This window comes from Amphiura filiformis, unplaced genomic scaffold (assembly GCF_039555335.1).
Source record: "Amphiura filiformis unplaced genomic scaffold, Afil_fr2py scaffold_78, whole genome shotgun sequence".
Classification (NCBI taxonomy): domain Eukaryota; kingdom Metazoa; phylum Echinodermata; class Ophiuroidea; order Amphilepidida; family Amphiuridae; genus Amphiura; species Amphiura filiformis.
In genome coordinates this window covers 115,958-141,573 of record NW_027305542.1, presented here as the reverse complement: position 1 = coordinate 141,573, position 25,616 = coordinate 115,958, and the positions used below count along the sequence as shown (strand labels likewise).

The window sequence follows — 25,616 nt, the reverse complement described above, 5'->3', positions numbered from 1 at the left end:
CTATGGGTCTCCTCTACCCCCAGTGATACCAATAAGTACAAACATTCCTCTCGTAATGTCGCTATGACGTCATAATGTGTGGGCGCCCAAGCAAATTTGGAAAATTTCAGCTATGTACAAAAGTATTGGCAAAATTGATTTTCGGCTAAAAATTCTAGAAAAATGCGATTTGACCGAATGTTCTCCTCAAACTAACAAGTAAAAAGTCAATAGCTTATAATAATTTTACATGAGCGAAATGAAAATAATTTATTTTACTGTAGAAACCATTGGTGGCCCTCACCAACACCCCCTCTATTGTCATCTTTGACAACCGGTCCTACCCCCAGGTAAGGTGCTGGTAAACATTTTTACACTAAAATGAGCGCAAAGGATAGATCTATGATAAGTTTAGGTCGAGGCGTAAATGCGCGCATTTTTATGACGGATAAGAAATCTTGGGGGGGTACTTCGTAGTTTTAGGGTTAATATCAATAATAATCAAAAATATTCACATCAATATCAATAATATTTTAAAATATTAATACCAATATCAATAACACTAATAATAAAAACTATCAATATCAATATCAATAATAATCAAAAATATTAACATCAATATCAATAACAATCACAAATATTTATATCAATATCAATAATAAGCAAAATATTAATATTAATATCAATAATAAGCAAAATATTAATATCAATAATAATCAAAAATATTAATATCAATATCAACAATAATCAAAACTATCTTAATATTTGAAATTGATATTTGTATTAATATTTTTAATTATTATTGATATTGATATTAATATATATTTTTGATTATTATTGATTTTGATATTAATATTTCTCATTATTATTGATATAGATATTAATATTTTGATTATTATTGATATGGATATTAATATTTTTGATTATTATTGATTTTGATATTAATAGTCTTGATTATAATTTAAGTTTAAATTGATATTTATATTTTTAATTATTACTGAAATTGATATCAATATTTTTGATTATTATTGATATTGATATTAATATTTTTGATTATTATTGATAATGATATTTGTATTTTTGATTATTATTCATATTAATAGTTTTGATTATTATTCATATTCATATTAATATTTTTGATTATTATTGATATCGATATTAATATTTTTGATTATTATTAATGTTAATTTATTTGATCATTATTGATTTTGATAATAATATTTCTCAGTATTATTGATATCGATATTAATATTTTTGATTATTATTGATATTGATATTAATATTTTTGATTATTATTGATATTGATATTATTATTATTCTTGATTATTATTGAAATTGATATTTATATTTTTAATTAATTTTGTTACTAATATTTTTGATTATATTGATATTAATATTAATATTTTGATAATTATTGATATTGATGTTAATATTTTTGATTATTATTGATATTATTGATGTTAATATTTTTGATATTGATGATAATATTTTTGTTTACGATATTTATATATTTTTTAATTATTGCTGAAATTGATATTAATATTTTTGATTATTATTGATCCAGTCCAGTAAGGCTTGAGTGACCAGTTCAAAATTCAATAGAAAACAAAGAACAAAATTAATACCCATAATTACCCTGACTATAACTTTGCACTAGATAATACTAGAACCGTGGGGTTTTCAAAATCTGATTACGCTTTTTAGGACAAGCTATTGATGATAGTAAACCAAATTTTGACGTTGTCAACTTTAGCGTGAGAGGACTGGATCGTGGCATTATGATTTTGGGTGTTTTATCAAGAAATCTGGCAACACTTACTTTGTGCTCAGGAGTTTAAACATTCATATAACAATCTATACTATGTACATTCGATGTCCACATGAAAATTAGAAATAAGCATTTCCCAATCAAACCATCAACAACAAATCATACTATCAGTAAAATACTAATATTGGGTGTTTTATCAAGAACTCTGGCAACACTAATTTTGAATTTTCAGTATTTAGATATTTACAAAGACGAAAAAGTGTTGTTTGGATTCACCTTGAAGGAAAATATTTGTCAAAATGCACATAATTGTGACAAAAAGGCGTAATTTGACAAAATGTCAATTTGCAAAAATACCGTTTTTTCTGGCAACACTGTATTTAGAAGTAACATTTGCCCAAGCTGATTTTTACTAAAATGTAAAGTACCTAGCTTGTACTACCCACACTAGAATGGACAAAATCCTGGCAACACCGGGTTGTTGATTTTCATGATGATATTTTAGGTGCTAAAATGACATTTTATGAAAAAGTGAAAATACACCTGGCAGATGGGCTCTGCACGTACCCTTAAGAATAACTTATTGACCTCTAAATATGCTGATCATCAGATGAATAGATGTCCTTTCACAAGAACTTAATGTAATGTACCAGTATTATATGGCTTAGTTGCAGCAAACACTTGAAATAACATGTTTTTTAACTAATTTCACTGCCAAATTGGCCCAAAATGACAGAATCTGGGTTTTGGCCATTTCCATGGCAACGAGCCAATTTTTGAATTTTTTTTAGTCACACAAGTAGTCAACACCCTAACATGCATCATTGCACAAAATATCAGAAAAATCTATTTTTTGAGGTATAGAGCCACTTCTAAAAAATTATGCTCAAGAGCTCTTAAGATCATTAAGGGGTCACAACACGGCTGCCGTTTTATACCACATCTTTGTCTAGTTTATTTTTTTAAACTAAAATGAACTTCTGCTATCTGTTTGCACAAACCTAAAACAATTTAAAATTCCCGCTATTCTTTTTGCCTTCCTTTTGATTTTGCAGGGTAAGTCCAGTAGGACTAAAATCCGTTGGAAAAAATTTTGTTGCAATTTTTTTGACGTAACCCCCCTTATTTTCATATATTCCCCCGTCTAGTGTAAGATTATCGAGGTGTCATGCTTATGTTATGACGTAATAAAGGATATCTGAAATTGATTAGTGTGCCATTTAAAAGATAACGGTACATATACTTAAACTAATCACCAATAAATTATACCAAATTCACTCATGCGTGAATTTAAAAAAAATGTAGAGAAAGCGAAATTATATTATTTTTGAAATTGTCACTGATCGTGAATTTATACTATATACTAAGGAATTCAATATTATACCTCATGTCCCGTCTTGACAAAGGCTGCCGCTTCATTTCCGTTGTTGCACGAAGCGAAAGTCTAAATTGCAAATAAAAAAAATAGATATAGTCAAGTATAAGTAAAATCTTTTTAGGCTCTAGTTTTGTTATGTTTTCCTTTTCACTTTTGTTCGAGTTGGGCATTGTAACGTGGTCATGATTATTTACTGGTCTATCTGTCCGAAGCCTATTTTGACGTGTTCTTAATTTTGCCTACACAGTATGTGTTTAAAAAAATTGGAATTATAAAGAGAATTTATGAAATACATTATTTGTCTGATTAATTGTCATTTGCAAAATGATTTCATGCTATAAAAATGTCACTTAAGGTCCACCGTCTCGATCGGTTAGGTATTAAAATCATGAATATTGCGACACATCTGAATTATATTCCCTAAAAACAATAAATATTGGGCAAATGTTATTTGTTTATTCACCTAGGTATAATTCCGGGCTTGGGTCCCTAGAAAATCCAGATTTAAAATTACAATATTATAATCTGGTTGAACGCAATCAACTGAAAAATTTGTTGTGTTAATTATGATGCCCAAAAATATTTGGATATTTTCTTCATAACTAAGTATTTTTGTCAAAATTTGACCTCAATTTCGTCTTTACCATTATAAGCATATATACTTGTATACTTTAGACCGTTATGAGTCCCAATAGTTTTCATAATTCCAGGTTTAAAACCATCCATAAAGAAATTATAACACATTTTATAATTAATATATCAACGTACCGTTTCCAATGTATGCACACTATCTCGTTTTTCTACATCGGCCTTAAGCTGTACACCTATGTGATCCTAAGTATGTAGAATTGAAATTAATGTTATGTTAAGTATTCATTTATGCTATAATCAAGATAGTAACACAGCTACAAAAATACATTACAGCAAAGATAGTAGCAGATGTTAAGGCCGCTACTTCACGTTGTTATATTTTACCAAATTTAATGTGTTATCAAGTTACCATAAAAAGAAATGCCCCGGGGAATGGCCCCTTTATAATGCGAGTGGGGCCATATTGTACCTATTTTACCCCCTTTTAACTAAACAGACTGCATCTTTATATTAATAAATTCAAAGTATAGACCTCTGGCAAGGCAACCGTTACTAAAAGTTTCACGGAATACCCTCACTTACGATCATTGGGTATACCGATCATCAGACGGATAATTTGTCATGGTTTCAACTTAACAGAAATGTTTATACATGTATATACATTCTGTGGTGTCCAACCAAGCCAACCAGAACAGTCTCTACTCCAAAAGTAGTCGAGAGTGCTCAACCACTAAAAATAATGGGGGCGTAACCAGACTGTTCTGGTTGGCTTGGTTTGTCATTTTGTCGACACCACAGAATGTATATACATGGATAAACATTTCTGTTAAGTTGACGCTTGCCTTGCCAGAGAACCCAAACCTCCACGTGGTGTCGGATGGATAACGCAAACTTGGACTCTGGGGAACAGGCTTGGATGCGAGGAAGTCAAGCTAGCGGAGGATCATGCAAAGTATTTTGACCACGTTTTAGCCCTTCCTCGGCTGACTCAGCCTGGTGTGGCTCTGAAGAGACACCGTTTGGGTTTTACCACGTCGACAAAGAAATAAATTTGGATGCATCGTACGATCATATACAGCAAGAGATATACAACGAGCTAGGCATGAAGAAGATAGAAATAACTAAGATGCAGTGAAGCAGATAATTACGTATTGTGACTGAATGGAGATATACAGGTGCACTTTGACAAAGGAGTGAGTACTGGCGCAAATAACCTCAGTAGTTGAAAGCGCCATACAAATCAACCAAAAACAAAAAACAAAAAAGCCTTGCCAGAGGTCTATACTTTGAATTTGTTTCTATAGCTCACCTGTAATGGGTTTGAGCACTCTAAATTCCAAAGTTAGTCACTTGTAAAGTAAACTTGTTATATTACGCCCCACTATTTTTAGTGGTTGAGCACTCTCGACTACTTTTGGAGTAGAGACTGTTCTGGTTGGCTTGGTTTGTCATTTTTTCGATACCACAGAATGTATATACTTGTATAAACATTTCTGTAAATTTGAAATCATGACAAATTATCCGTCTGATGATCGGTATACCCAATGATCGTAAGTGAGGGTATTCCGTGAAACTTTTAGTAACGGTTGCCTTGCCAGAGGTCTATACTTTGAATTTGTTTCTACAGCTCACCTGTAATGGCCGGGTTTGAGCACTCTAAATTGCAAAGTTAGTCGTTATATTAATACATTGATTTTATAGGAAAATGAGTTAAAGATAAGGGCCATATATATTTCCGTTGATCTTACGGTTCTGATGTAGCATATTGTATATTGGAGAATATCATTGTGATTACTACATAGCATATCAATTTGTAAGCGCTCTTTTTTAAAAAGTCATAGTTCGTTGAATTTACAACCGTATGACAAAACAGGCGAAAATAGTAACTTTTTGCACAAGATTTGCAATTTAAAGAAAATTGACCGTTGCTCATTCTAGTGACTCTAGTACCGGGCTCTAGTATATGGACAATATAAGTTTGCTTTTTCATTTAATTATTATATATTGTAAAAAAATGTGCATGGATAGGTAGTTTTCAACAGATTTTCCACATTCGCTTTGCTATAACATTGAATTGTGTTATCTGTTGACCTAGTGACGAAAAGTGTTTTTAAAAGGAAGCTTTCGTTTGATATAAAAAAAATTCTGATTGGATGAAGGGAACACTTGAGGTTTCGACAAAAACCAATCAAAGATGCCCATTTTTTAGCTAGAAGTTTCACAGCTCTTACATTGCTATGCACTCAACCGTGTAGTGTAATCAAAGACTGTGGTGGAGAATTTCACTGCTTGTTGTTCTCTGCTTGGAAGATCTTGGGACGAAAATGTGTGCTCAAGTGTATCGAGGTGGAAGGGTGCGCATGATGGTTTATAAGAGAATCGTTTTTGTATAGAAACCTTTCCATATGCGACGAAGAGTGAGTATAGACCGCCCACGGCCACACCCCGATGTATTTATATTGACAACAGACACGTTATGGACTTTTTAAAATATTGCGAATCCCATTTAATGGTTTCAAATTTGGTTGCTTCTATACTCTGATATTCATAAGTATACGCAAATCGAGACAACGTAAGTCTTTACCTGTAAATTCTGTCCGACAGGAAGATCAGCTATGCACGTAATTCCGTGATTCTCTAGATGTGCTCTAGGCCCGATACCAGAAAGCATCAACAACTTAAAAGAAAAACGTATTAATGATGAAAGCGGCAGCCGCAGAAGAAAGAAAACACAGACAAAAAGACGAAGCTGTTTAGCCTAAAAATGCTATATTTTTTGTATAACTTCCAATTAAGGCAAATGGAATGGTGGTACACTGTAAAAACAACGGATCGCACTTACTAAACACTAAAACGCGTTTACATTTATTGATGGTTTAGTAGCACTTTAACATGTTTATATCAGTGATATAAACATGTTTATATTTTTATCACAAATACCTCTATAAACGTGTTCTGGTGTTAATCGTATGCAACGCCTCCTAAACTTTTACGTGTAAAATATAAAAAAATAAACATGTCTTTAGTGTTTATTAAGTGTTATTTGTTGTTTTTGCAGTGTAGCCATATTTGTGTTTTCTCGTTGTAGCTATTTAAGTTAATCCAGATTTGATGTAGTTGATGAGATGTGTTACCTGTGGAGACTGAATGGTGCCTCCAGATACGATCACCTCTTTTCTTACACGACACGTTTTCTCCTTGCCATCTTGAATAAAACGAATGCCAACTGCTCGCTTGTTGACGATGTCAATCTGAAACAAGAGATAAAACCATTTTAAAACTCTTTATACTTTAATATTTTGGTTATGCAGTATGCAGTATTTACATGTTTACATTATAGATTAAGTCTACAAATTGAACTTTTTTGGTCCTCCCATTGTTTACAGTTTCAAGTTCAAGTTTATTTCACCATCATCATATCATAATTATAGTCGGTAACAAAATATCAAGAAAAGGATGGTAGGACAATCAAAAGAGCAAAGCTCGAAAGATGTGATTGCCCTCAGTGCAAAAACAAAACGACGCCTACAGACAACAGACAAGGACGTGGATGCAAACGGCAGACTGACAGGACTAGTGCAGACGATGTCAATGGCAATGGCATATAAAAAAGTCAATTGAGAAATATATAAGTATGCATTTTGTGCACAAGGGATTTGAAAACGTATTTTGGTGTAATATTCCATGTTTTGCAAAAGTTGCAATAAAATATCTCTTTGGTTTTATGTCTGAAATTAAAAAAAAACATATGTCCCTACGATACGTGTACGAACCTAGGTGACATGAACGCGTGTGAGGACTTGAAAATTAGGACGACTTTTTGCAGGTTTAACATAACCATCACCGCAACCACTTCTCTTCCCATTTTCATCGATGTTTGCTGGATGTTCACCGAAGCCGACCTGTCAAGTTGTTAATAAAGGTCAGATTAAGAAACCTTCATTACCTTCAGAATGACCCCAGAAATGACAACATAGGGTTATACAGTGGGTCAAAATTAAACATGCTCGGCCATCGCGCCACGGGAGCTTCATGATGAAGCTGGATAAAATTCGAAAACATAAGCCCACACTTAAACTTAACTCGTCCCCGCAAATAGCCATCCTGCCAGTAGAGAAAATATATTAAGGGGGTACTACACCCCTGTGGTAAATTTGTGACTATTTTTGCATTTTTCTCAAAAAATAATAAGGCACTGGTAACAAAAGTTATGTATATTATTGGGGCAAGGAATCCAATTACTACACTGAAATTTCAGTGACTCAAGACAAGCGGTTCAGTATTATATGATAGAAAACGAGGTACATCCTAGCGGTACCTTATTTCTTATCATAAATAACAAACCGCTTGTCTTGGGTCACTGAAATTCCAGTGTAGTATTTGGATTCCTTGCCCCTATAATATACATAGCTTTTGTTACCACTGTTTTATTAGTTTTTGAGAAAAATACAAAAATAGACACAAATTTATCGAGGGGTGTAGTACCCCCTTAAACATGGAAAAACAGTGGCATGGTCGACGGGAAACATGTAAGCAGAGCACTTGTCTTGTCTCGCATGGATTATGCCAACTCCCCCATGTATGGTGTCCGAAATTGACCTAAAACGGCTGCAGCGTCTCCAAAATAAAGCAGACAGACTGATCTTTGCATGTGGACGAGACAGGTGCTCTGCCGAATTGTTGAATACCCTCCATTGGCTCCCGGTGAAAAAAAGAATGACCTTCAAAATCATGTTACACATTATACAACTAACAACTGTATATCATGCAGGTACTGCTCCGGCACATTTATAAAATCTTGTCACACTTTATAATCACCCAGATTCATCTAGAAGCAGTCGCAGGCTTCGCTCATCATCTGACAAAACAAGGCTCAATACAGTTCGCTCCAATAAAAGAGCCGGGGGTTGCTGTTTCACCCTTTTCGGGTCCCAGCTCCCTGTTTATGTTAGAAAAGCGGAATATGCGGCTGCTTTTAAGGGGCTTCTGAAGGCACACCTTTTTCCTAATGTGTTATTTATTGTTGTTGTTTTTCATATGTATTTTGTTTTTGAGCAAACGCGCTGTGTTATTTGTAACGCGCTATAGAAATATGCTTTAATAATAATAATAATAATAATAATAATAATAATAATAATAATAATAATAATAATAATAATAATAATAATAATAATAAATAATAATAATGGCATTGTGCCACATGTGAATGCCACCTCTCAGGAGTGTGTGGCCAGGTTGATAAGAAGCATGAGAAGATGTAATGCTGTTGTGAACGCATTATGTATGGGTTTTCTACTCGTTACAGATTTTAGGTTAAGTGGCGATTGTTTTAATGAAACAGTGTCATATTTCTTATTCATGTTTACTGATGTAAATGGCCCAGACAATAGCAGATTTGGCACATTTTGTTTGAGACCTCATTGTCTTTAGAACTATGGAATAAGTTATGGTAAAAAATTTCGTGCCATTTTTATAGATTTCAAATATTTCTGATATATACATGTAGCCGTTTTGGAAAGTTTCCTAACCTTTTATGAGGAGTTTAAGCATATTATGTCGTATATAGCCTAATCGCCACAACTTATTGCCTTAGACTGGTCAGCATATTTAAGTTTCTATAACAAATTTATCTATGTATAATAATAATGTGAAATTGACTTACGTTCTGTCCTCCATTGATATCGATGATGTTGTAACCCAATTCTGTACCTATCAATAATTATAGAAACAAATAGAAGTACATGTATGCTCAATCCTGCCATAAAGTTATATTTGGATGCATTATTCAACCGATAAAGATAGCTTGTTTTAAGCACAATAATCAGGCAGGAGCGTAATAAGACTTCACGAATTGTCCTAGTCTACTGTAGAAGACCTTTTTTTATTTATCGGTGTTATTTGGCCTGTTTCCCAGCCTGGCTGACCGTGCATACGCCATCTATCCTTCTGATCCAACAGCTATAAAAACGTTGGTGTCTCACTCCAAAAACCGCCGCGGTGGCCGTCCTCCACACCACTCCACACCATACATAAATTCTCCCAGTCACATTTCCCCAACATGAAATTAAAAAAAAGTAAAATTAAGTAAAACTCAGGTCGCACCGCTTTGGATACTCAATGAGTCTAGCGCCTTAGACCGCTCGGCCACTTGTCTTGTTGAAATCCATTTGAATCTTATTTGAAGATAAAATCTCAACTTCAACATAGGCCTACCACGTGACAAGCAAAGGCAGAAAACGTACCATATTTTTGGAATTTTATTTGCCTAAAAACATTAATGTGTATTAATAGCGCTCAATTGTTGTTATCTGGGTGGTTCTACATACAGAAATCCGACAATAAACATGATAAATGGGCGTCTATATGGACAATACATTATATCGATTTTGACACGTGCTCGTGTGTCAGTACATTTCCATGGTCAGTAAAATACTATAGAGGAACCTACCATTTTTCTGGTATACACGTTCGATGTTTTTATCAATTATATAACAAATCCACATTAGACCCCAAATGTTTTTTTCGGGAAATAAAAGATTAGATTACCATAAAAACGAAACAGTAATCTTTGGCGGGGTCTAATGTAATTTTTACACAGAATTTTCAACGTTTTTTCTATCCATATTCTTGCTCAATATTTTGGCGTATATAAAATTGAAATAAAATTCTCTGCCTCTTAAAAACGGCATCAAATGTGCCACAATTGGGTATCACTGACGAATCGTTATATATGATGTGCAGTAAATATTCATATAATCTTTTATACAGAGGATGCTCACTCGGCTATTTAAAAAAGGTAACCACTCTTCCCTAGAATGTGCAATAAATTAGCATTAAAAGTTTTCTTATTTTAGCAGCATTCTAGAAACTCTTGCCGTTTGGTGAAAAGAGGAGTAGCCGTCCCTCGAGAACCGCTCCAGTGGTTCTCGGCGTGACGCAGTTTTCGGAGTGAGCCATCAACGTTGAAGATTTAGCTGTTGGATTAGAACAGGATAAATGGCGCTTCCATGATCAGAGGGTGAAGGTCATATCAGTGATGATAAATTAAAATGGGTATACTAAAGTAGACCACTATTGTCCCATATGATCATAAAAATAAATATACTCACCGGATTTAACAAAAAGTTTGGAGGCTTCTGTTCTGCATTCGGGGTGGTTTGTAATGGTTATTGGTCCACCTTCATTATGAAGCGGGGAATCACAATAAATATCGCTTGTTTATAAACAAAAATACAAAAAAAACCAGATGTAAGCATCGGCGGCCGAAAAAGAAAAGGGGAACAGGGCCAGTGTCCCTCCACTTTTTAATAATAATAATAATAATAATAATAATAATAATAATAATAATAATAATAATAATAATAATAATAATAATAATAATAATAATAATAGCGACAAGGCACATATCCACTCAATTAAGAGCGCTCAAGGCACTAAAACAAAAACAAAAACTAACAATAGACAAAGAAAACTGGAAGTAAATTAAGAAACATAACTTACGAATTACAGAATGTATCTGACATAAGATGAGTTTTTAACAACTTTTTAAACACAGTTACATTTTTAGCAGTTCTAATATAAATAGGCAGTTCATTCTATAGACGTGGAGCTGCGATTGCAAATGATCTGTCACCCCATGTGCGGTTGGATTTTCTTTCTTGAAGAAGTTGCATGTTTCCAGATCGAAGCGTACGGGTGGGAACATAATATGAAAGGAGTTCAGATAAATATGACGGAGCAATCTCATTAATACATTATATACAATCAACATAAGTTTAAAAACAATTCTTTGTGTGACAGGAAGCCAATGCAGTTCCTTTAGGATTGGCGTGATATGGCAACATTTTCTGGTGAAAGTAAGAATTCGAGCGGCAGTGTTTTGAATTTTCTGAAGACGATAGAGTTGGTTTGCTGGTAATCCACAAAGACGTGCATTGTTGTTATCCAAACGAGAAGAGATGAATGAGTGAATAATCTGTTCAGTAGCATCGCGACTTAGGTATTTGCGGATCCGGCTGATGTTACGTAGTTGAAGCGCTGAACAACGAATGACATGAGATATATGAGGTTGCATGGTCATGTGAGTGTCAAAAAATGCACCTAAATTGCATGCTTTGGAAGATAAGGTAATTGCAGAGTCACCGATGCAAACATTTTCAATGTTGATTTTAGAGAGCTGTTGGTGGGATCCGAAAAGAAGAAATTCTGTTTTATCATCATTTAACTTCAAGAAGTTTGACTTCATCCAATTACGGATTTCACTGATAAAAATTTCAAGAGAAGCAATTGCAGAATTAGCACTATGTTGAGAAGATTCAAATGATAGATAAAGTTGCGTGTCGTCCGCATAAACATGATAATTCAATTGATGGCGAAGAATGATAGGGTAGGTGTAAATGGTAAACCACTGAGGTCCAAGTACAGAGCCTTGAGGCACAGAGTAATCAAGAATGGTAGAATGAGAAGTAGCATTGCCAATGCGAACATATTGCGGCCTATTTGTAAGATATGATTTACACCAGTCCAGGGCAAGATCTTGAATGCCGAGATAATAGTGAAGACGGGAGAGAAGAATATTATGGTCACCAGTGTCAAATGCAGCACTTAAATCGAGAAGAATCAAAGCTGTGATTTGACCATTGTCAAGTGATGTGAGAATGTCATTATTAACTCGAAGAAGAGCAGTTTCTGTTCCGTGGTAGTGTTTATAAGCTGATTGATAGGGATCTGACAGGGACAATTTATTGATATGGTTTGAAATTCTGTTAGAAACAATTCTTTCAATTGTCTTTCCAAGAAATTTGAGATTTGATACAGGTCGGTAGTTTTTGAAGATTTCTTTATCCAAAGTAGGTTTTTTAATAAGAGGACGAATATAAGCAGTTTTTTGACTTTGTGGAATAATTCCTGTAAGAAGCGATTTGTTGACAATGTCAGTAATATATGGCACAAAAATATCAATGTTGTCCTTAATTAGAAATGTAGGTAGAGGATCTAATTCAGACCGGGGCCTGCCCCACCCTGTCCCCACTTTAATCAAACCCATATGGTGCTGTGTGTAACATGTCTGGATAATCAAATCTCTATTCTAGACCCTTCAAGTGCTAAAAGAAAGTGTTAAAATGATGCACCAAAAGGCTTCAATTGGACCGTCACTTTAATTTAGTTGAATACACAGTGTGTATGGTAACAAATTCCCTTTTCGTTTCTGCTTTGGACACCCAACACTAAAAGCAATAATTTATATAGTAATAGTGAAAACGTGTCCACGAATGGCGTCAATTTGTGCTTTCATATAACCCATTTTCGTATTTTTCAAAATAAAATTGTACACAATAATAGTAATGATCCACCAAATGGCTTGAGATTGCAAAAGTTTCTCACTTCTGAGGGGCACATCTACCCTCAGACACCCACCTGCGTTCTCCCTTTTTGTTTTTGCTTTGGACACCCGACACTTAATGTTTAACGCAAACATTTATACAGATAATAATAGTGAGAACTTGTCAAATAGCTTTAATAGCTTCATTGCACCAATTCTCAGACTAAAATTGTACACAATAATAGTACCAAAATAGTTCACCAAATGGCTTCAATTGGGCCTTCATTTCGTGGCCATTATTTCAACTTTTTACACCCCCCCCTTTCAAAATTGTTCTGCTGCCGCTGGATGTAACTTAAAATTAAAATAAAAAAAGATATCTTCTGTCTTAATAGGGCAATGTTGAGTTGGAAAGTGATTAATTCGATTAGAGAAAATATTACTATTACGAAATAATACCATTTCCAGTTTTCCAATTTTAAGAAGTACGGCAAGACGCCTTCCCATCCCCATCCATTTGCTCCTAGTCGTTCCCAAGAATCGAAGTCAGCAGCATGGCCTCGTGACCATACCATACTGTTATGAGCACAGCATCCGCCAATTACCTGAAAATAACGTAAGAAACACGATGCGAGATCTTAACTTTTCAGATTATATCAGTGTAAATAGGCTATACTGTAAATCTTCGATGGGAAACGAAATGAATGGATTTCTATAACAAGTATTCTGTTTGGTACCGCATGATAGTTATAATGGGTCAATATCTTATCACAGTCTAGGCTAATACTGTAAACGTTCGCCTAATGGCGCTATGGGCTCCCTTGATATAATGGAATTTTAGACACAAACTATGCTAAAAGTGCCCTAGTCCCATACAAATCCCACCAGCAAATAAGGGCACGTACCCTTAATTCATGTCGTGATTTTTAGAGGAGAGAGCTCTCTATTTGTACCCCAAGGCAAAGGAGCCCAGGTGCGCCATTAGGCGAATGTTTACGGTATGCATTTAGATTTGCCATTTGTGTGACGCTACTGTGACGCAAGGGAAGGTGCTATTATTTACAACATGTTTAAGATAATAGTCCAAGCTTAAATTTGAGCGTTACAAATTGCACTGACATAATTGTTGAGGCCAGTGGTTGAGAGCTTTAAATATACTAAAGTATTCGTATGAGAGTTAATAATAAACACAACAACACACATGAAATCCGAATTGCTTGTCAAAATAGTTTCGATGACCCCCAATTACCCAAATAGGCAGAATACCTTTCCTCGAGGCCACGAGGACACCTGCTTCTTGAATCCTTTCTGGGACATCTTCTGAGGAACGGTCTTCAATCGTGGTCAATATGTCATGCAAAGAAGAAACATAAAATAAAGTTAATATCAGCATGTATACATTACTCTCCATTCCAGAAAAATACAGAACTAATTTTTTTGGATTAAAACAGTTATGCGGTTTTCATGGTTTTGTCAAATGAAACATAGCTTAATCCTAATCCTTTAGGTAGTCCTAACTGGCGATAAAAGTCAAATTTTGAAATTGTTGCAATTTGAGGTAAAATATGCAATTTTGCATGTTTTCTTACAATTGAGAGTAAGAGTTAAAATGTCGCCGTAAAGGGTTCACATTTTTTTTCACAAAAGGTGAATATTGAGTGTGGCATTTATTTAAGGATTCAATCATGTTTCACCTTTGTTCATCACCGATTAACAACGATGCGTCCGCGTCGTCTGAGTGTATATGCTCATACAGCTTTAGCTGCCCGAGCGTAGTAAACCACGCAGACGCGTCGGACGCGAGTTGTTAATCGGTGATGAACAACGGTGAAACATGATTGAATCCCTTTCAACAACGAAACAAGCTAAAGATGTCTAATTCACATGATTCTTTCATTCGGAATGTCCATTTGTCATTGCCACTCAACCTTACAAGAAGATCGCGGTACTCCAGTAAGGGTCTGACGAGCGACATTTAAGCTGTTTGCTTCAATGGTTTGGGGCAATAAAACTAAAGAATAAAGCGGTAATATTTAGCTGCTACAGTCAACATAAGAGAGTACATGTTTACCCATACGTTCCAGGCATGACGAATTTTACGCGCTCATGCGTAACGCGTACGCGTAACCTTGCGTTCGCGTATACGCTACTGGACTGTGGATTCATCACGGATTAACAACGATTGGCTCCTGTACAAAGGTATAGGAAGAGTTGTTGAAAAATGTTTCAATAATGGGAAAGTTCTATATATTTGGTTCTAATCTTACGTGAATATTGATTCGTTGACCTATTGCACTTTTTTACTCACCCGGTATAGGGCCTATACGTCTAATACCCAAATGATTTGATGTGCTCATAATTTAAGTGTCTATGTGTTTACCTTGGTGTCAACTTCATTGATGAAGGCTCAGTATTGTTTACTTTAGCATTGAACATGTTGAAAGTGTTAAATTTAGTATTTACCTCAACACCTTTACTTTGAAAGCACCTAGAAGAGTTTAAACCGGCTGATTTCACATTTAATGAAAAATAATAATTTTTTTAATAATTATCATATGGTTAAGCAGTGCTAGGAGTCCACTGATCTGGACTCCTCTCTACTAATATATCGTAAATAAATAAATTATATGTGATGCGATCAAGCAAAATCAGTCGGAGCTCGGAAATATTAAATGTTCAGTTTCTTATGGGATAGTAAAGTGCATTTACAAAGCTGCATTTTGAAAATTGAACAACCCCATTGAAATTGAACAACCAGTTCCAAAGATATGAACAATTAAAGAGTTTCCAAAACAAGAGGAAACAAAAGGAAATACTTCCTTTGTTTGGCTATATCTCAAAATCAATATTTCCGAGTTCCGACTAATTTTACTTGATTGCATCACATATATCGTTTTTAAAGGTTTCCTTGAGCATGTTGAGGAAAGCCGCGCTTTTAGCCCTTTTCACACTAATTTGGCCATAAGTATTGTAAATTTTGATTACAAAAATGTCCCGATATTGAGGGATTATCAAGCTGCCCCCGTTACACTTGCTTTTTTATTTGAATTTTGCTGATGAAATAAAGAAGAGGATCATTGTGACCTATCAAACAGGGGATCATCGGGTATTATTTAAATTCATAAACTGATAAAAGGAATTGTATTAACTGGCACATATAAATTGTCACTATGGGGAAATGGCGGGGGGGGGGTAGGTTTGTATGTTAACGGTATAAAGCATGAACAAAATTGTCTTATTACCAAATATTCCTAAAATCACGAAAACTACCACTAGGATTCAATCATGCTCATTAGTCAGCACACAGTTCTTTAACCCCAATATATTGTGTACATCACATAATGACCTTTTAATACGTTGGGTACAAAACCTCATGCTTCACATCTTGAGGTCACCTTTTGAGCTATGATTGTTGCATGGATGTGACTGAACCATGGCACTGATGATGAGAGTATTGTATAGTGTACAGACACGACAAAAATGCTGTATGATTCATAATAATATGACCCTGTACTGTACAGGACCGACGGATAATTGTCAATATTTCACGACACAGTTTTTGGGTCACGGTCATTATGTTGTTTCCTATCATTTCACGCTTATCTGAGAATCCTTATCGTCTACAAAGGTTATAATGCTAATCATGGTGCAGTCATGTCTACAGTAGAATTCACCACGACCTTTGCAGGACTTAAACCCCATTAAAAGCTATTAAACCAAGATAACACTCATTGAAAACAGCTCAACTGATTAAATCAGATCTTCTCTGGTTGTGCACATGTGTCTGTTTTATATGTGCGGTATCGCAATGAGCTGGTATTATAGCTTCAGTTGGGTAACCGATTATAAAGGAAACGCAAGGAAACAATGGTATGTGGACCTTTGTTCACGAAATGAGACAATGGTCTGCTTTTTGTTAACCAGCATTCTTGAAAATGAGCAACATAATGATTGTTGACTTAACACGGTTTGGAAATAATTTCTTCATATTTTTTGGTGTTATCTGTCGTTTACATATCCTTCCTAAAACACCAAAGTACGAATATTTCCAAACATCTAAATTAGCTAAAAATTTAGGACATGTTACAAAACTGTATTTTCTAGAATTTTAGAAGAGTACTTTTAATATTGGCCGGTTATTTTCACACAGCGACGTTAACTAGGCAATGTACTATTACCTATAACATACACTAAAACACCAAAGTACGCATATTTCCAAACATCTAAATTAGCTAAAAATTTAGGACATGTTACAAAACTATATTTTCTAGAATTTTAGAGGAGTACTTTTAATATTGGCCGGTTATTTTTCACACAGCGACGTTAACTAGGCAAATCCCCATACTTCTAACATACGCTATTTGTAGAGGTCACGCGTCAATGGTAAGAGCACTGTGTATTGTGTATAGGAAAACGGACAGTAACTGCAGTATGTATACAGATAGCATAAATACTAGTAAATACTATTTGATATATTTTCTATAGCATCGAACTATCCCTTTCCCAGGGTATCAAATTTATATGATTCAGTGCCTTTCAACCTTGACACTTGCAATTGCAATAATATTGTTATCACAGGGAAAATACAGAATAAGTACATATCAGTTAAAGAATTTTCATGTAAATGAATAGTATAGGATATTTTAATGTTCTAGTATGATTAAAAACGTGTTGAACAAAGCAATGATATTGAAAATATTGTAATTATCATAAATGTGAAAATTATTTGTGAATAAATTACATGACTATAAGACTCACTGATTGATAGAGTGATATATTACTAAGTTTCTTATACAAAATTCTACAAAATAAAAGTACCATTTTCATTTTTATGCATCATATAATTTTGAGCAAAAATATTGGCCAAAAAATACACAATGAGCCTTTTCAGTCATAATATTTATTATTGATCAGTGTACTTTGCCTTTATCTATTAAAAGTATATGCTCATACTAGCATTTCATAATTCCCAGACCCGATTAACATGCTAAACTGCCATATATTTTTCTCTAGTAGAAACAAACAATAAATAAGTATAAACTGTAACTATTTGCCTCATTTACAGTTAGGCTATGTATTTTATAAATTTGTTTACCTCGTACTGCCAATCCATTTGTGTTTTCCGTAGTGATGCTTCTTCACTTGGCACAGAAATAGATGGGAATTCTGCATTAGAAGGCCCAGCTTCAAATAAAATCACTTCATTATCAAAATTTTCTGATAGTCTCCCAGCTACTACACAACCTGCACTACCCGCACCAACTACTGCAAAGTCGCACATAAAATCAGCCATTTTTTTATCTTGTCAAATATTGCACAGCTCAGTGGTTTTATTTTTAGAATGCATGTGTAGGCCGGTTGCCCTATACTGTACAGTGTGCGTGAATGATATTACTAAACTATATTGGTTTTTCCGCAAATTTGACCTCAGTGATACCATAACCTTGACCTTGCATGCTGACCAATTATAGCACAGGAAAAGAACCTATTATAATTATACGTTTCCCTATATACTTAGGGGTGGTGCAATAATTATGCGTACCCCCGGGTCTGGTGAATTATAGGGGGGGGGGCAAAGATTTTTTGGCAGGCCAAAAGGGGGGGCAAGCATTTTTTGGCAGGTCGGAAAGGGGGGTCAAGCGATTTTTGGCAGGTCGGAAGGGGGGCAAGCGATTTTTGACACAGATATTTTGGGCACCTTTTCTATATTAAGATGTAGGAAAACGTTAGGAACACATTCAAATATGCAAAATTTCATGCTCGCTGCGCTAGCATTATATGATAAGACAATTTAAGGTTTTAAATTCGGGTTCCCAAAAATCTGGCATGTGTAGGGGGGGCAAAGACTTTTTGGCACGTCAAAGGGGGGGGGCAAAGGTTTTTGGGCCGGTCAAAAGGTGGGCAAATATTTGTTGGCACTTTCAAAGGGGGTGGGGGGCAAGCGATTATTGGCAGACCATTTTGATTTTCTTCGATTTCTTTCGTCAAACCATCTTTTAAAATGCTACTTCTGCCAGACGCTTGTGCCAATCGCGACCAAACTTGGTCACAAGAAGCACCGACCCAAGCTCCTTCAAAGGTCATTATGTGAAAATCTTTAAAATACTACTAGTGCCAGGTGCTTGACCCGATAAGAACCGACAAACCAAGCTTTATATCAGTTATACACAGATAGGTGTCAAAGGTAATATAAGGGTTATCAGGGGTAATTTTGCACGGCATGCTATGACCACCAAATTTGGTCAGGTCAAAAGAACCGCTGGCCCAAGCTTAATATAAATTGTACCTCAGCTTGGAAGTCAGCCCGAGGTCAAAGGTCAAACGAGGTCACATGGTTTAATTAGGCTTAATTTTGGTGCAAAGCATCCTTGATATGAGGGGAACATGAATGTCAACCCGAGGTCACCCAAGGTCAAAGGTCAAATGCTACAATGGGCCAATTTGGGCTTGAACTTGGTGCAAATTTGGTCAGTCTATCCAAGAAAACATGGTACGAGCTGTCATTGAAACTCTCTGTGATCCCACTTGTTCTAAGCCAATTGCATCCCATGGAATAGTGGGTTATAAGATCAGGGGGGATTCCCATTTTATGCATGTAATATTTCCAAGATTGCATAATTTGAAACAATACATACAAATGGCTAATTCAACCAAGAAAATTCATCTGAGAACTTATGGCCAAACCTGGAGAGCATTACTCAAAGTTCTCTTTGAAGCAACTTGTACATGGCTTGAAAAGAAAACTGAACGTGAAGCTTGAAATCAACATACAGGCAAATTTAACCTATAGCGAATTTCAGAAATGCTGATACACTAATTGAACCATATTGATAATTACCTCCTGGCCTTGTTCACAATGTCATTATTGATAGTTGTAATCAGGAGTAGGGGAGAGCGGGGAGTGTTCGCCCTAGGGGTAGGTTCGCCCACCCCTTGTTTCTCAGCACTACGGCTATCGGGGAATTTGGTGATGGCGAAATTAGGTGACAAAGGTCATTATAAACTTCTCATATTAGCTACGTGATATATAGGGACGTGTTCATCGAACTGCAGCCAAAACAAAAAATTTACACCAAAACGTAACTTTTTCTTGCATTAATAATGTTGTATTATCATTGATACATAAATACAGATGGTTTTAATGGAAATCTGTGTTGGGAACATATGGGATTTGTCAAAGATTAAATGCAGTTATAAACTCCTTATTCGATTTTTATTTTGCATACCCTTAAGAAAATACAAAAATGTGCACAAGGGGCACGTTCGCCCTTTTGAGGATGGGGCATGTTCGCCCTATATCTTCCCCGGGCGGACTTACCCCAAAGTGGAGGGCGGACCTGCCCCATCCGCGTATTATGCAAAATATTGATAATTATACCATTAAACAAGGTAAAACAACTGAAAAGCATGTTTTTTTAAAGTTATGTGGTATCAGTATTACTCATACCTCCGTTTATGTCCTAATCCATAATCTCCCCGAAGTTGTAAACAGGATACGTTTAAACTCACTTTGGACCCCTACATTTTACCCTGACCCGACCCCTGTAACAAATTTAGTGACTCCCCAAAAGAGAATGAATGTCCTGTATACCCTTGCTAAATGTTTGCATTGACTATGTTATTGTTATGCAATGTTTAAACCTTTTTGGGGGATTAGGGTGAACTTACCCCACCATATGGGCGAACCTGCCCCAATATGGGGCAAGTTCGCCACTTTGGAAAACTTTTTTGTTTGCTCTATCCTGTTGCTATTGTAAGCCCTATATTTCTGGGATTGTGGCCGTATATAGCTAAGACATATGGCTTTCACATGGGCTAATCAGGTCATCCCTAACTTTAAAATTGACATCGCTAGGCTGGTCAGAAAAAAATAGGGCGAACACTCCCCGCTCTCCCCTACAAAGTTCATTATATTCATCTCTCTTACTATAATAGGCCCTACTGGCTTTCACCCTCCTGGGAATAATTTACCGCGTTTTCTTTTTTAAAGACAGTTCTTATTATTTCTATTTGTAGCTTTATTTAAGTTTAATTTTTTGTAGTTTACCTTTATTTTAATTTTTATTGATATTAATATTTTGTTATTTTTCATTATGTAGGCCTACATTTTATTCCACAATTATTGAGTCAGTTTAGTCATATTTTATTTCGGAGCCGGGAGGGTTGCACCGCGGAAGGGATTCTATGGAAAAAATGTGTGAAACATAGAGGGTCTTTCAGGGTAAAAAATAAGTTTGTTAGTCACAAAAGGGGATATACTGATATAGTGGTTACAATTAAGGCCGATTTTATAGCAGCTCTGTGAGAAACTGATTTAGTGATCTATTATGGACAATAAAATGGCAACCCAGACAGAGACTAGAACAAGCAGCCAGGATGGCAACTTTAGCCACTAGGTAGTGTTTCACAATAAATAAATGTTAGATTATCACCTTGAAAAACTTATCATGTGTATTGAGTACGGAGTAGCATGGACAATAAAATGGCAACCCAGACAGAGACTAGAACAAGCAGCCAGGATGGCAACTTTAGCCACTAGGTAGTGTTTCACAATAAATAAATGTTAGATTATCACCTTGAAAAACTTATCATGTGTATTGAGTACGGAGTAGCATGAGCCGTACTGTATAAATAAAAATTTTAGATTGTAAAGCTTAGTCCAGTATGTGCCCATCAGTCTCTTCGGGAGGAGCGACGCAACGACTGTGATACCTACTAGTGTAAGCTTATGCCTTCACTTCAGGCCTAAGTAAGCTTAAAGTTAAAGCTGAAATAAAGTACAGAAAGACAAGTCAACGGTGGTTAGACAAATGGTGGTTAGACCAAGCCATTAATAACTTAGACCAAGCATTTATGTAAAAAGCCGTAACTTAGGTCTAGTGTTCATGGTGTTTAATACAGAAAGCATTTGAAACCAATCCATAAATCCTAAAAGACTAGGCCCAGCCATTCTGAAGCGCATAATTTTGTAACAAACCTTGTGTATAATCAGCATTTTGAAATCTCATTCAGTAGGCCCAGCCCAACCTTGTGAGATGAGTCTTAAAGAAAATTTTTTTAATGAACCAAAGCAGTGGATGAAATCAGCTGAGATAATATTAGCAGACAAATAAAGTTTTAACAGATAACGATGAGTATAAATAGTGACGCAGATGGTTAAATACCACTAATTATGTAATGTATACACGGGTTTCAATGGGAAAATGCCTAATTTCGGGTGGAATTTTCTCATATTCAGAACTCTCACAGTTCAATGCCACTAATATCAGGTGAAACTATATGATTTAGATGCCAAATTATCACAAATTCAACATAGGTTGACCTGAGACTTTTCTTGTTTTAACGCACTGAACCGTAAACACCTTAAACTGACAGTGCGCCCTCGAAGCTGAAAGTTACAATATGATAGGGCGAATATTTACTAAAAACCGAAGCCGTGCGTATGAAGTTTGGTACTATTACATCAAAATGTCATATAATGAGAGAAAATGTACCATTTTGAAGCATCAAACTCTAAAAAGTACTTTTTGGCTATATAACTTGATCAATTTCAGCGATTTTAATGCAGTCTTTTCGAATGCCATGAAAACAAATAGTTACTCATCGTATTTCAATGTATCGCCCAGGCCTATTAGTGGTATTTAACCAGATGGCACGGGCAATCACAATGCAGGCGATGGAGCAAATGAAACTCATTATCATAGTCTTGATGAAGGACTAGGCATGGCAAGTAATGTAAGTGGATTGAAACCACCGAAACCTTTACAATGTACATCAGATACGATTGCGAAAGTGTGGAAGGAATGGAAAGAAGAATTGCAACTATATACATATGTCTAGCTAGCCCGGATGCACGAAACAGAAGAATATAAAGTCACACTGCTTAAATATCTCTTGGGATCAAATGGACGGGACATTTATGATAGGCCTATACATTAGAATTCGACAAATACGAAAGTGAGCGCACAGAGGTATTTTCAGCATTCCAGAAATTGGGTGACCCACGTGTACGGTACGGTCATGGAGATATGTGCAAAAGAGTAACATTGTGACGTCAATGGTGCAATTTTGCCCCCGCTGTGACGAAAATGAAATTTGCTCTGATTTTGATGAAACTGGTCTCAAATTATTTGTCTTGTTGTAAAAATAGTTTTAACTATCTTGGGTACTTTCGTACAGTATATTTAACAACGTCAAATGATGAGTTCTCAAATATATATTCTTCGGGTTTTTTTGTAAAGGCTGGGCCTACACAAGGCTAGGCTACAAAATTATGCGCTTCAGAATGGCTTGGCCTAAACATTCAGTGCAGTGATTTATGGATTGGTTCCAAATGCTTTCTGTAACACTATGAGCACTAGACCTAGTATAGGTTACGCGTCGGCTGCTTACATTAAATGCTGGGTCTGAGCTATTAAAGGATTGGTCTAACCAAGAGCTTTAGGTAAACCTGTATTATCCGTCAATTTCTCCGAATTATGTTAAACAAAACTCATTAAAATTCTAATAAAAATAAAAATAATGGTGTCAAATGTGTATTTTTAATGTGTAAATTACTGTTATACCCTCACTGTCATTAAAAATTGCCTATTTTCCCCCTCTATCAATCGCTAAAATGATAAACAGAGGGCAGTATCATTCTATTAATAATAATTAAATACTGCCCTCTGTTGGCGACTTCGGCGACAAAGCAGCACATCTGCTGAGATCACGGCTGAGATGTTAAATTTGAATGTATGACACTCTTCCATGCCAAATTTGATAAGCGATTTTTCACGACTATGAGTTACACAAGAGTTACAGTGACGTCAGCAGCATCTTACTTAAACCCCGATAGAAATTGATGACGTCATCGTAATTATTCCTTGATTTCATCGGCATCAAGATTCTGGTCTCAAAACTCCGAGGCTGGAATTTGGCGATTAGCCTATAATCAACAGAGGGCGTTATGTAGAGTAATTAACGACAGGGGGTGAAAGATCAGCTTCACGATATAAATCAAAGAAATACGATTTATTGAGTCATTGGCGACGACTGTATTTAAAATCATTGGTGTTTTTTTAATCATGATTGTTTCAACGTCATGCATACGTATTGTAGCACACATTTGACACCATAATTAATCAGATATTATAATTATTAGTATTTGTTCTACAAATTGGAGAAAAATTAACGGACAATACAGGTTTTCCTATTGCTCATGGTCTAACCACTACTTCGATACTTTATTTAGACATAACCTTACACTAGTAGTGTCACAGTCGTTGCGTCGGTCCTCCCGAAGTGACTGGGCATAGGCTGGACTCCGGGGGAATAGTCTTTGGATGTGACGGGGATGTGCAGACCGCAGTTCGAAACTAGGGGTCTTTCGGCGAGAGCCTAAACACCGAAAAAGGAGGATCTTTCATGGAGAAGGCCCCCAAAAATGGCGTCTTTGCTTGAGTCAGGGGAAAATCTTACCAAAAAAGAGGGTCATTTAGTGAGACTGGGAAAAGTTTTGGGTCATTATTTACGAGGCCCTATGTCACATGATCGATAACGCAAAATAACTTTTAAGAAAAGACAAGAATATTGTAAAAAAAACCACAAAAATGCACAACATTCTCTAAAATAACGGAAAATATCAGTAGATATTCTAAGGTAACACTGAATTTCAGGAGATATTCTAAAATATATTGGTTTTTTTAAGGATACTTTGCGTTATCGATCAAGTGACATAGGGCCTCTTGCTTGAGATGTGCGAGTGCATTTCCACATCAAATCACCTGGCAGGCAGGGTGGAAGTTATTTGCTGTGTACCTGATACATACACATATTGACGGACCGACCACACGCACTTGAGGAACTCGCGTCGATTTGAATTGTATTTTGTTTTTGTTTTTATCTCCAAGCCCAAAAGTAATATGCTATTTACGAACTTAAAAATAAAAACGAGAAAGATTTTTAATTTTTTCCGCAAAGGAAAATTTTCCGGAAAAACGCATGTGAATTTTTCATTCTCCATTGAAATGCGTACAAAAGTGAAAAGTTGAAGCCCAAAATTGGCACTTTCCTTAATTTTCAGTGCTTTGAAATTCATGGGAGTAAAAATATGGCCAATTTCGAACATATTATTTTTTCACCCCCCCCGAAAAACCACAATGCCCCCCCCATCATTTGGGCAATTTTCAATTTTGATCATTGAAGAGCTCTTGCTTGAGAAGCGCGAGTGAATTTCCACGTCATATCACCTGGCAGGCAGGGTGGAAGTTATTTGCTGTGTACCTGATACATACACATACCCGAAAAACCCACCCAAAATGCCCCCCCCCCATCATTTGGGCAATTTTCAATTTTTCCTCATTGAAGAGGCCCTATGTCACATGATCGATAACACAAAATAACGAAACATTTTAATAAAACCTAAGAAAAGACAAGAATATTGTAAAAAAACACAAAAATGCACAACATTCTCTAAAATAATGGAAAATATCAGTAGGTATTCTAAAGGTAACACTGAATTTCAGGAGATATTCTAAAATATTTTGTTTTTTTAAGGATACTTTGCGTTATCGATCAAGTGACATAGGGCCTTTTAC

At 35.6% G+C, this 25,616-nt stretch overlaps 1 protein-coding gene across 1 annotated transcript in view; it reads right to left on the bottom strand.

Moving 5' to 3' along the window:
- The window catches only part of LOC140144759 (alcohol dehydrogenase [acceptor]-like), a 31,365-nt gene extending 13,034 nt beyond the window's left edge, over positions 1-18,331 (bottom strand). The window contains exons 1-8 of the mRNA XM_072166565.1: positions 18,134-18,331; positions 13,498-13,643; positions 10,826-10,929; positions 9,379-9,425; positions 6,851-6,967; positions 6,301-6,393; positions 3,894-3,959; positions 3,132-3,191 (exon numbers count right to left, since the gene is read on the bottom strand). Coding sequence (XP_072022666.1) covers positions 3,132-3,191; positions 3,894-3,959; positions 6,301-6,393; positions 6,851-6,967; positions 9,379-9,425; positions 10,826-10,929; positions 13,498-13,643; positions 18,134-18,331 — 831 coding nt within the window. The remainder of the gene's footprint in view (positions 1-3,131; positions 3,192-3,893; positions 3,960-6,300; positions 6,394-6,850; positions 6,968-9,378; positions 9,426-10,825; positions 10,930-13,497; positions 13,644-18,133) is intronic.
- Positions 18,332-25,616: the final 7,285 nt, after the last annotated feature.